Source organism: Prunus avium, chromosome 7 (assembly GCF_965620075.1).
Source record: "Prunus avium chromosome 7, drPruAviu1.hap1.1, whole genome shotgun sequence".
In the NCBI taxonomy this organism is placed as follows: domain Eukaryota; kingdom Viridiplantae; phylum Streptophyta; class Magnoliopsida; order Rosales; family Rosaceae; genus Prunus; species Prunus avium.
Genome location: NC_142290.1, coordinates 36,578,107 through 36,591,346, shown reverse-complemented (window position 1 = coordinate 36,591,346; position 13,240 = coordinate 36,578,107). Strand labels below are relative to the sequence as shown.

General features: G+C 38.2%; 3 protein-coding genes across 3 annotated transcripts; 1 reads left to right on the top strand and 2 right to left on the bottom strand.

Annotated features, from left to right (window-relative positions):
* Positions 1-5,080: 5,080 nt before the first annotated feature.
* Positions 5,081-5,917, bottom strand: LOC148293400 (uncharacterized). Its single transcript, XM_088244704.1, has one exon. The coding sequence runs from the start codon at positions 5,855-5,857 to the stop codon at positions 5,081-5,083; it is 777 nt and encodes a 258-aa protein (XP_088100830.1). The 5' UTR covers positions 5,858-5,917.
* Positions 5,918-7,125: 1,208 nt separating this feature from the next.
* LOC148293399 (uncharacterized) lies at positions 7,126-8,334 on the bottom strand. Its single transcript, XM_088255883.1, has one exon. It carries the CDS (start codon positions 8,290-8,292, stop codon positions 7,225-7,227), a length of 1,068 nt encoding a protein of 355 aa, XP_088112009.1. The 5' UTR covers positions 8,293-8,334; the 3' UTR covers positions 7,126-7,224.
* Positions 8,335-9,710: 1,376 nt separating this feature from the next.
* Positions 9,711-12,636, top strand: STP14 (sugar transporter 14). The gene is made up of 4 exons (XM_021951557.2): positions 9,711-10,077; positions 10,905-11,227; positions 11,307-11,936; positions 12,047-12,636. The coding sequence occupies exons 1-4, from the start codon at positions 9,936-9,938 to the stop codon at positions 12,497-12,499; spliced, it is 1,548 nt and encodes a 515-aa protein (XP_021807249.1). The 5' UTR covers positions 9,711-9,935; the 3' UTR covers positions 12,500-12,636.
* The last annotated feature ends 604 nt before the right edge of the window (positions 12,637-13,240 follow it).

The following is a 13,240-nucleotide window of genomic DNA, read 5'->3' as shown; positions in this document are numbered from 1 at the left end:
ACTAGATCCTCGCGCGGGTCGGATCCAGAGCCTGCTCCGATTTGTCTTAAATTCCAGTATGTGAATGTCTAGTTACTCTCAAGTTATCTTTCATTTTGACATTTGACATTTTATCCCTCTTTTTCTTCTAATATTATCAGCACATATCCATACAAAATTAGTCTAGAATACCTTAAAGGTGATCTCTTTACAGAATTTTCTGCAACCTTGAGCTGTTTGCAGCAATACCCTTATTGGGTAATGTTGGCTTTGATCTCTTACATGCTACAGTAAACTAATTATCTGCATACATGTTTCATGAGATTGGGTAATGTTGGCTTTGATCTCTTACATGCTACAGTAAACTATTCACTGGAATTTCTGCATATATGTTTCATGAGATTCTTTCTTAATTTGCCTTAGCACTGGAAAGCAATAGGGACAATTTAATGAATGAAAAGATTGAACTTTTTAAGCTAGCAAGAAGTTCTGATCATCAGTACACTAGTCTGCATTATGAAGCAGAAACTGGGGAAATAGGAACATTAATTGATGAAACCAAAAGCAATTTCCTGAACCATCATTCCTATTGCTTATCCAACCTAAACAAATGTCATTGATTTGGTACACCCTTTCATGCTGGCATGTTGCAATCCCATATCTAACTACGACTTCTGTTTATCCTTTCGTGATTACCTGGTTGGCAACCTTCTCCAAGTGATGACAAAGCAAAGGCTGTCAGGTCGGACCTTCCGGAACGCCCAGAATGTGAGAGAATGTTGGCCCCCTTCCAGGCCATGACGTTGATACAAACGTCTCCATTTTGGACCAAAAAGGAAATAGCGACAGCGGCGGCGTTTGAACTGCATAGGGTACTCTTCACCAGCAATGTCATACACTGTGACCTGGATGCCTTCTTCAGGAACTTCATTAGCCTTCAACAGTGGCAAGATGTGCCTTTTCACGTCTTCTTTGCTAATGGTCAGCGAACTTGAGCCCAATGCCACATCAGTGCCTGACAACTGCTTCTCAAAAGGCTCGCTGCACCTTCCGATCAAGTTTTGGAGGCTTCGGGGGACTGGAGGGGCATAGCCTCCGTAGAACGAACCTTGTTCCATTTGTTGTGGTTGTTCAGGCACGTGCAGAGCTGCAATGGCTTCTTGGGCTGCATGTTCTTGAAATTGAGTCCAGTGTTGGAGGCTTGTTGGGACTGGTGGGAGGCCAAATGAGACATAGCCTCTGTAGGACGAACTTTGTTCTAGTTGTTGTGATTGTGCAGCCATCCCTTGTGCTGCTGCAATGGCTTCTTGGTCATGTTGGGCTGCATGTTCTTGAAATTGACCAAACTCTTGGAGGCTTGGGAGAGAACCAGGTACATAGAGTGAAGTCTGTCCTGGTTGTTGTGATTGTGCGGCCATGCCTTGGAGGCTTGCGATTGATGAGGTACAAGAAGGGACATAGTTGTTGATTCCAGAGGAGGAGCCTTGTTCTAGTTGTTCACGTTCTTGAAACTGAATTACGTCTCGGGGGCTTTGGACTGGCAGGAGATGCGGAGAGACAGGGTTGAAGGAAACTTGTGCTACTTGCTGTGGTTGTTCTTCTGGAGCAATGACGTCAACTTTAGTTTCTTGCATTTGCTGATCAGGAACAGATTCTTCTTGCATTTCCTGATCAAGAAGAAATTCTTCTAGCATATGCAATGCTTCTTGCGCATTTTCTGCAGGTTCATTATTTCCTTCCAACTCGTCATTGGAGGATTCATAATCCAAAAGCATGTGCTTTATATAGGAAATAACTGCTGGAAATTCATCTGGGGGGCCTTCATTATGATCATCAGCCATGGCTGCTGGTGTTGTTTTCTTTCACAGTGGTTCTTCTGATCGCAAGAGAAAAGTGTTTTTTGGGAGATTAATTTGGTTGAAGAAAGATGGGAAATGGAAGGTACTCGCTCTTTCTCTTTCTGCACTGAATTTTATAGACGGTTAGAGATCAGATGTTTATGGATGGAACCCTTTTTCTTCTTTCTTTTTTTTTTCCTTGATAATGGAGCTCGAATTACTTATTAGTCTCTGGACTAAATCTGTTATAACTAACAACCAACTGTTAACACCCTAATATACTTTGACTGAAGGAAGCTATTACTGACTTGTAAATTTAACCATCTTGCTGGGTAAAATTATCAAGTAAATGTTATTGTGTTGCAAAATATTGCAGGACAATATTCATAGCTGATGATTTATTTGCATTGCTACTTAAGGACATTAAATTGATGAAACCAAAACCAATATCCAACATGGTTGTCGCAAGGTTAAATACTAAATGTCGTTTTTGTCCTGCTACAATGTAGCAGCTACATGAAAAGACGAGTTAGCAGGCAGGGGTATTATTGGCTTCTCAAGGTTTTTTTTTTTTTTTTTTCCCCTGACAGAAACACAACTTCATTTTTGTTTTAACAGTATGCGCCAAAATCATAAACTCTGCTGGAGCAAAGCGCGCCCTTTTTCTTCTTCCTCTTCTTCACCCTTCCACTCTGTCGATTGCCAAGGACTGTCTCCACCTCCAAAGAGCTGGAGCATCCACATCCAACCTGAAATCGTCTAAAAGTACTAGTTGCTCGAGCGGGTCGGATCCAGAGCCTGCTCCGATTTGTCTTAAATTCCAGTATGTCAATGTCTAGTTACTCTTAAGTTATCTTTAATTCTCTCTCTCTCTCTCTCTCTCTCTCTCTCTCTCTCTCAATAATATCACATATCCATACAAATTGCATAAAAAAGGTCTAGAATACCTAAAATTTGATCTCGTTATAGAATTTTCTGCAAAATTGAGCTGTTTGCAGTATTACCCTTATTGCAAAATTGATCTCTTTACATGCTACAGTAAACTTGTGAGGACACTTTTTATTTATTTATATGTTTCATGCGATTTTGGTTGATTTACAATATAGATAGCTAAAGAAAATAGTGTACCTGGTTTTCAGACCAGGGTTATAGACAGAGCGGTCTAATTAGAGCATTCAATATTTCAGCAAACAAAAATTTCTGCACTGTTAAAAAAGAGCTACCCTGCTACACTTAATTTGCCATGACAACTAGTACAAGTAAAACTAAGATTCTTTCTTTCTACATCCTTAACAAAAATTCACAGCTGCGTTAGTACTGGAAAACAATAGGGACAATTTAAAAAAATGAAAAGATTGAACCCCTTTAAGCTAGCAAGGACTGATCATCATCAGTACTCTGCATTATGAAGCAGAAACTGTGAAAATGCTATCAAATCCTACTAAAATGGGGGGATAATATGCCCAAAAATTCATAATACTCATACCAAAATGGACATTATGCCCAAAACATCAGAAATATGAAGAGGAACTCCTAAAGCAAACCTCCACTAACATTAATGGCAGTCCACAATCTCAATTCTGCCTTCTTTGTCTTCTTTTCTTGATGGTTTCGAACACAGGCAACCTTCGTGAATGGATTGCGAAGCAGAGGCCTCCATTGTTGACATGGCGGAAAACCCACAATGTCAGAAAATCCTGCGTCTCAACCAGTCCGAGATCATGACAGAAAGTTTTCCAGCCTTGACTAAGGACATAAAGATAGGTGCCCCAAGTCGTGAACTTCATTGGGTACTCGTTGCCATCCATGTCATAAGTTGTCACATCGATGCCTTCATTAGGGTTTTCACCTTTTCTCAATACTGGTTTGATGTGATTGTCAACGTATTCTTTGTTCAAGCAGAGCCTGGGAGTTTTACTCACATCACTGGGTGTTAGCTGTTTCTCAAAAGGCTTGCTGCAATCTTGGATTAAGTTTTCTAGGCTTGTGATGGGTGGCAAATCAGGAGGGGCATAGTGTCCATAGAACAAACCTCCTCCTTCTTCTTGTTCAAATTGCAGTTCTCTTCGTCCTTGTGCAGCACCATTAGTGGCTTCAGATTCTTGGATTCGTAGCGCCTTTTGCTTACTTCCGCTGGGTGAGTTTAACTCAATTCCAGAAAGAATTTTGCTCTTCATGTGCTCCAACTTTCTCGCTGTTTCGTAATCCAAAATTGTATGCTTTAAATATAGAAGATCATGAGCACCTTTGATACTGTCCGTCATCTCTTTGTCTTCATAACCGGGGTCTTCACGGTCTTGCGGTTGATCAGGCATGTCATGTGCTGCCATGACTGCAGGTTCTTGAAACCGAGTTGAGCGTTGGAGGCTTGCAACTGCAGGTTCTTGAAACACAGTTGAGCGTTGGAGGCTTGCAACTGCAGGTTCTTGTGCAACGATGGCTTCAACTTCAGTGCCTTGCAAGGTTGCTGCTGCCAATTCTTCTTGCGCATTTTCTGCAGGCTCATTATTTCCTTCCAACTCGTCATTGGAGGATTCAGAATTGGAAAAGGCTGCTGCAAATTCATTTGGGGGGTCATCATTATGATCATCAGCCATTATGCTTCTTCTGATCGCAAGAGAAAAGTGTTTCTTTGGGAGATTATATTAACTTGGTTGAAGAGAAATGGGAAATGGAAGGTACTTGCTCTCTCTCTCTCTCTCTCTCTCTTTCTCCACTGGGTTTTATAAACAGTTAAAGAGATCGATGTTTCTTTTATGGAAATCTTTTTCTTCTTTTTCTTTTTTGCTTGATAATGGAGCCCAAATTACATATTAGTCTCTGGACTAAATCTGTTATAACTAACAAACAAGTCTTAACAACCAACTGTTAACAACCTATATATTTTGACTGAAGGAGACTATTACTGACTTGTAAATTTAACCATCTTGCTGGGTTAAAATATATTAATTATAGTAAACATAAGTCAATTTGAGTTTTAGGCTCTTGGAACATACGAACAATAATGAAAACCAAAAGCAATATATCTTTTTAAAAAATATATATATATTATTTATTCCCATACCAATATTCACATCTTAAATTTGGCCATATATATATATTCATCTCAAAAGTCATTCCTATCACCAATCAAATGCTATCAAATCCTAATAACCCTAATGCCCGAAAATTCATAATACTCCTAGCAAAATGGACATTATGCCCCAAAAAAAAAAAAAAACAGAAATATGAAGACAAACTCCTAAATCAAACCTCCATTAATATTAATGGTAATTCTGCCTTACCGGTCTTTTTTTCTTGATGGTTTCGAACACCGGCAACCTTCTTGAATGGATTGCGAAGCAGAGGCCTCCATTGTCGACATGGCGAAAAACCCATAAGGTCACAAAATCCTGGTTCTCAACCAGTCCAAGATCATTACAGAAAGTTTTCCAGCCTCCAGTGAGAACATGAATCTTGGTGGCCCAAATCTTGAACACCATTGGATACTCGTTGCCAGCCATGTCATAAGTTGTCACATCGATGCCTTCATTAAGGTTTTCACCGTTTCTCAACAATGGCATGATGTTATTTTCGACATCTTCTTTGTTCATGGAGAGCCTGCATTGGTTATCTTTCACATCACTGCTTGTTAGCTGTTTCTCAAAAGGCTTACTGCAATCTTGGATTAAGTTTTGTAGGCTTGGGATTGGTGGCAAATCAGGAGGGGTATAGTTTCCATAGAACAAACCTCCTCTTTCTTCTTGTTGAAATTGCAGTTCTCTAGGTAAGCTTCGTCCTCGTGCAGCACCATTAGTGGATTCTCGGGCTTGCGGGGCTTCAGGTTCCTGGATTCGTAGTGCTTTTCGCTTACTTCTGCTGCGTGAGTTTAACTCAATTCCAGAAAGAATTTTGCTCTTCATGTGCTCCAAATTTCTCGCTGTTTCGGGATTCAAGATTGTACGCTTTAAATGTAGAAGAAGACAAGCACCCTCCTCGGTGCTGCTTGTCATCTTTCCGTCTCCATAACCGGGGTCTTCACGGTCTTCTCGACTAGCCATGTCTGCCCTATAGCTCTCTCCAAATATATCGTACTTTTTCTTAGGATTCTCGAGAGAAAAGAAAAAAGAAAAAGTTTTCAATTGCTGAAGGCTTCCGCTAGTTGTTAATGTTGGGGACAAGAGAAGGGGGAAAATATATAGAGGGTTGCGGAGCAAACAAACGATTAGGGTATTTGGTGTGTCTTCTTGATTGGCAAGTAATAATTGTGAGTAAGAATCCGAATCCATTTTGGCAAAGGTGTTAGAGTCTTACAAAACTTCTGTTACAGTTGATATGAGTGTCATGATGTAGGGTACAGGGGGGACTATTTTGATTCCAATAAGTAATTAAGTTAAGGATGGCTACATATTTTTAATCTCGGTTGTTGGATTGTATCCATTAGATGTGTTAGTAGATTTAATATGCAACATACATGCAATCCAACGGTCGAAATTAGAAATATGTAACCAATCCTTAACATAAAATATTAGAAAAATTAGTGCACATCGTTAACAAAAACTTATATTATTAACATTTATCAATCTGTTTTGATAGGTGATTTTAAGTTAAGGATGTTTGTACATATTTCTAATCTCGGCCGTTGAATTGTATCCATTAGATGTGTTAGTAGATTTAATATGCAACATACATGCAATCCAACGGCCGAAATTAGAAATATGTAACCAATCATTAACATAAAATATTAGAAAAATTAATATACATAGTTAACAAAAACTTATATTATTAACATTTTATGAAGATAAAGTTTCACTTTCATATTAGGCCTATGTCATATGAAACTTAATTGATTTTAAATCACAAGCTAATAATTATATGACTTTTTAAAAATGTTAAATCTCATTTTTTTTTTCGTTAGCATATGTGTACATAAGCGGAGATGTGTTTGCTTGATAATGGAGCCCAAATTACTTATTAGTCTTTGGACTTACAGATTAAGTATTATTAACAACCAACTGTTAACAACCTATATACTTTGACTGACGGAGACTATTACCGACTTGTAAATTTAACCATCTTGCTGGGGTAAAATATATTAATTACAGTAAACGTAAGTCAATTTGAGTTTTAGGCTCTTGGAACATACGAACAATAATGAAAACTAAAAGCAATATATCTTTTTTTAATATATATTATTTATTCCTATACCAATATTCACATCTTAAATTTGGCCATATATATATATATATATATATATATATTCTTCTCAAAAGTCATTCCTATCACCACTCAAATGCTATCAAATCCTAATAATCCTAATGCCCGAAAATTCATAGTACTCTGCAAAATGGACATTATTATGCCCAAAAACAAAAACAAAAAAAACAGAAATATAAAGACAAACTCCTAAAGCAAACCTCCATTAATATTAATGGTAATTCTGCCTTATCGGTCTTTTTTTCTTGATGGTTTCGAACACCGGCAACCTTCTTGAATGGATTGCGAAGCAGAGGCCTCCATTGTCGACATGGCGAAAAACCCACAGGGTGACAAAATCCTGGTTCTCAACCAGTCCAAGATCTTTACAGAAAGTTTTCCAGCCTCCAGTGAGGACATGAATCTTGGTGGCCCAAATCTTGAACACCATTGGGTACTCGTTGCCAGCCATGTCATAAGTTGTCACATCGATGCCTTCATTAAGGTTTTCACCGTTTCTCAACAATGGCATGATGTTATTTTCGACATCTTCTTTGTTCATGGAGAGCCTGCATTGGTCATCTTTCACATCACTGCGTCTTAGCTGTTTCTCAAAAGGCTTACTGCAATCTTGGATTAAGTTTTGTAGGCTTGGGATTGGTGGCAAATCAGGAGGGGTATAGTTTCCATAGAATAAACCTCCTCCTTCTTGTTGTTGAAATTGCAGTTCTCTAGGCAAGATTCGTCCTTTTGCAGCACCATTAGTGGATTCTCGGGCTCGCGGGGCTTCAGGTTTTTGGATTCGTAGTGCTTTTCGCTTACTTCTGCTGGGTGAGTTTAACTCAATTCCAGAAAGAATTTTTCTCTTCATGTGCTTCAAATCTCTGGCTGTTTCGGGATTCAAGACTGTATGCTTTAAAAATAGAAGAAGATAAGCACCCTCAGTCCCATTCGTCATCTCTCCGTCTCCACAACCGGGCTCTTCACCGTCTTCTAGACTAGTCATGCCTGGCCTGTTGCTCTCTCCCTCATTGGTCAACATCCTACTTTTTTCAGGATTTTCGAGAGAAAAGAAAAGAAAAGAAAAAAAAAAGAGGCTTTCTAGGCAGATTTGCGGAAGGCTCCCGCTAGTTGTTAAAGCTGGGGACAAGAGAAGGGGAAAAAGAAATAAAATAGGGTTGCGAAGGAACCAAACGATTAGAGTATTTGAGTTGTTTACTTGGCCTTCAAGTAATAAATGTGATCGTGACCAATGAGAAGGTGTTAGAGTCTTACGATAGTTTTGGCAGTTTTTGATCATGACCAATAAGAAGGCGGTGGAGTCTTACAAAAGTTCTGTTACAGTTGATATGAGAGTGAGGATGTGGGGTACAGGGGGGACTGTTTTGATCAAATCTCCCGTTTTGATATTGCATAGGATTCTAGTCCTTTTTAATCTCCAATGGTGGGCTGCTTGAAAATGCCCTAGGCCTCATTTCGTTGGTGGGTCCCTTAGTTATTTCAACAAAATTAAAGCCCAGAAAGGGTAACCAGGCCCAAAGAGGAATACAGCGGAAAGACTAGAATGAGGAGGTTGAGTGAGGATGCCCACCCAGTAGGCATCACACAATTAAAAAAGCCCAAATAACAAAGTATTTTGCTAGCCGGTGGGCGAAATACGACTGTTTAGATGCCGTTGTGGGCTCTGCATACATCAATAGTAAAAAATTACCTATATATGTTTGTCAACGACTGACCGTAGCATGACTCACCCAAAATTTCGCTAAAGGGACAACAGTCTTTGATGGTTATTTTTTGGGTTGTTATGAGAAGTTGCCAACTGCATAGATGGTTCACATAATTTGAGGTTAGAGGTGAAGCTTCGATCCCTTCCACCATTGTAAGAAAAAGCAGAAAACAAAAAGACCATTGGGAATTTGGGAATATTAGGAATTGCATGTTATTACAATTCACCATTTGGCAAATATTATTTTACCAAATTGGATAACGGCTTGCGCTTCTAGTTCGTGCCGGCGAAAAGTATACTCAGACTTTTGGTCCTTCATCTTCTTCTTCCTTATCCAAATAGTTGTAGGGTTGAAATTTAAAACGAATAGCTGTTACTCTTCCTTACAAGTTTCAAAAGGTTTTCAACAAAATATTGGATGGATAATCTCGAAATTCACTCTTCCCTGTCATGCGGATTCCCACAGAAACCACTCAGTTAAAGGAAAATCTTCATGTCTTCTTCTATAACAAATATTCTACCAGTTTACCATTTTAATCTTTTTTTATCTTTTTTCTTTTGTCCATTATAGTTTACTTCACAAATTATTTATTTATTAAATTGAATTAATATAATCAGTTAATCATAATAACTTGTAGCGTCAAGTGCTGGGGAGTTTAGGTCAACTGGACAAAATGCATGACGAGTCCATGACCTACTTGGGTTTTCGGTATGAGGAAACAGCCAGCCATTAGAGTTGAATTCAAGATACAATGTAATAATAAAAAAAATATTAAAGTTGAGTTATTTATGAATAATACAGCTAGTCCATGCTGGTCCTTTTCTTACTTTTTCTACTTGTTTTGTATTATGTGTAGAAATTTAAAAAAAAAAGAAAAAAAGATAACAGATACAGAACACTGATATTTTTTTTTTTCCATTTGATACAAATATATATATATATATATATATATATATATATATATATATAAATTTGAGCTGATTTTCAGTCTAATCTAATTGGGTTGGTTGGTTGACTCCAGCTCTCTGTAACTTCCTCTGTGTATATATACTTGTACCCTTTCCTCTCTCTCCCTCATAGTGCACCATCATTCCCTTCTGTAAGTCAGTAGTTTTAAGGTTATAACAGACCTATTGGAGAAGGGGAGAGAGAGAGAGAGAGAGAGAGAGAGGCAGAGGCACAAACAGAGAGGGTGAGAAAAACAGATTTTAGGAGAATGGCAGGAGGATTTGGAGGTGATGGGGTGCTATCAGAAAGGGCTCATCAATATGAGTATAGGATTACTGGGTATTTCATCTTTGCTTGCATTGTTGCAGCCCTTGGAGGCTCTCTCTTTGGCTATGATCTGGGTGTTTCAGGTCAGTCTTTTTTTTCCTCACTGGTTTATAATTTAAAAGCTGAAAATTAGATTCTTTTTTGTATCTGGGTGTCTGTGATTCATGGATATCAGCATATCCTGTGAAGCAGGCTTGTTAGACTGATGATTTTCTTGATAAAGTTGAAGCCTGCTTTATATTGAAGGACCAATACTATCATACTAATATCATGATCATTACCATGTTTTCACAGAAGTAATTTGAGAGGTTGGAGGAATATGAAAGGGTGTGAAATTTGAAACTTTGAAGTTTTTCAACTACAGAATGAAAACCCAATTGTTTAGTTTTTCATAGAAAAAAAAAATACAGGAAATGATGGTTGAAAGCTTTGTCTGTGTTCAGAAAAGCATATTATGATGCTTTAAGGAATTCTCAATCCTAAATTCTGCATTTCTTCAAAGTAATTAATGGGGCAGATTTTTTATTCCTGTACTGTTCATTTCCAAATACTTGTTAAATTCTTTCAATGCAATACCTTGGGTGCAACATACCATCAGTGATGTGCTGCCTCACCTAACAAAATAAACATACCTTTTCTGTGATTTCCTTATCCACAAAAATGGACAGAAGCCTTCATAGATAAAAAAGTTTCTATGATTTTAGATAAGACATTGAATGCATACCTGCCATCTGCAACAATCAGATTCCATAATGCTTAAGATTTTTGTTTTTCGTATGAAAAAGAATGTTACCCTTCAAGGTTTAAGGGAAGGAAAATGGGATTATATGCTACTGTAGGGAAGAGGCCTCTTTTGGCATATAATTCCACAATCAAGATAAAGAATGTTACTTTTGATGCTAAATTTCAGGTGGGGTGACTTCCATGGATGATTTCTTGAAGGAATTCTTCCCGAAAATTTACAGAAGGAAGCAACTGCACCTCAATGAGACAGATTACTGTAAATATGATAACCAAATTCTGACACTCTTTACATCGTCCCTGTACTTTGCGGGACTCATTTCTACATTTGGAGCTTCCCATGTTACCAGAAACAAAGGCAGGAAAGCCAGCATTCTTGTTGGAGCAGTCAGCTTCTTTATAGGAGCAGTCCTGAATGCTGCTGCAAAAAACATTGCAATGCTGATCATTGGTCGCATATTTCTTGGTGTTGGCATTGGATTTGGAAACCAAGTAAGCCTAATGCTCTCCACCGAAGAAAATTAACAGCATCTTTCTGATTTACTAACAACTTTCTTTGACTATAATCCAGGCAGTTCCCTTGTATCTCTCGGAAATGGCTCCTGCGAAAATTCGAGGAGCAGTTAACCAACTTTTTCAGCTGACAACCTGCTTAGGCATCCTCATAGCTAACTTGATAAACTATGGAACCGATAAAATCCATCCATGGGGTTGGAGATTGTCTCTTGGTTTAGCTACAGTCCCAGCAACTCTTATGTTTGTTGGGGGCCTTTTTCTTCCTGAGACCCCAAATAGTCTTGTAGAGCAAGGCAGATTGGAAGAAGCAAGAAAAGTACTGGAGAGAGTGAGAGGCACCACAAAAGTTGATGCTGAGTTTGCTGACCTGGTTGATGCCAGCAATACAGCTCGAACCATCAAACACCCGTTCAGGAATCTACTTGCACGAAAAAATCGTCCCCAATTGGTGATAGGAGCCTTGGGAATTCCTGCATTCCAACAGCTCACCGGCATGAACTCAATCCTCTTCTATGCACCCGTCATATTTCAGAGCTTGGGATTTGGCTCAGGGGCAGCTCTATATTCATCTGTCATTACTAGTGGAGCGCTTGTTCTCGCTGCATTCATTTCAATGGCTTTAGTTGATAAGTTTGGCAGAAGAGCTTTCTTCTTAGAAGCTGGAACTGAGATGATATGCTGCTTGGTAAATGCACATTTAAGCAGACTAAGAAACTCTCACTTTAGTTACCAGAATGCCTACAATATATTCTATTGCATATACTCACTACGATTTTGTTTTTTCAATCTATGCAGGTTGCTGTGGCCATAACTCTAGCCCTGAAGTTTGGACAAGGAGAAGTCCTCCCAAAAGGAATTGGGATCTTCCTTGTTATTGTCATTTTCATATTTGTTTTGGCTTATGGAAGGTCTTGGGGTCCTTTGGGGTGGTTAGTTCCAAGTGAGCTATTTCCCTTGGAAACAAGATCAGCTGGACAGAGTGTGGTGGTCTGTGTCAATCTCCTCTTCACAGCTCTGATAGCACAGTGCTTCCTCGCGTCGCTATGCCATCTTCAATATGGGATTTTTCTGCTGTTTGCAGGCTTGATAATGATTATGAGCAGCTTCATCTTCTTCCTCTTGCCAGAAACAAAGCAGGTGCCCATAGAAGAAATATATCTTCTCTTTCAGAAACACTGGTTTTGGAAAAGAGTAGTAGGAGATGGGGAGCAAGTTGGACCCAATGGGAAGCCAGGAGCACAAGTCTAAAATCTCTAGCTAACACAAAAAGAAAACATTGTTCAGATTTCTTATTCATAGTTTGTTTCCTGAATGCAGTACTATAAATAATTGAGAATTAGTTTCAACAATTTCAAAAGTTCAAAGAATTAATATCATTTAGGTCCTGGATAAGTCGCCAAATTTAGAACCAAAATGGCCTGGAAATGTCATATCTGCATGGCAGACAACCTCCATTTTCATATTAACTACACATCTCCCTGGATATATGTTTATCCTGTTTGTTCTTGTCATGGCAATAACATTCCAAACAAGCATCTGAGTTCCACTGAAAATTAGAAGACAGCATAAAAATTTCTGACTAGAAGTTTCTTTTTCTTTGTTTTTTTTTATTTTTTTTATTTTTTAATTTTTTTTGTCAGATAGAAACTTTATTAGATAAACTTTAAATTTTGCTGACAGCATCACCAGATACGTTTTGGTTTGTCACTAACAAACGATGTGGCATTTATCCAAAGAATACAGGATAACCTTGTTATAAATAATTGCATTTTCATCTGACTTTTTGTAGCACTAAATATTTTAGAAATCCAATTATTAAATATCGTAAAAGAAATTTTTTCAACTTTTTCCTTCAGTATGGAACCAACTTTCCGTTGAAAATCAAGTCCACCGACTTAGTTGAATACAATTATTATTTTGAATTATAAAAATATACAGTGGTCAGATGTTCATCGTCCTTATCTAAATGGATATGTTCAAATTTCCTCT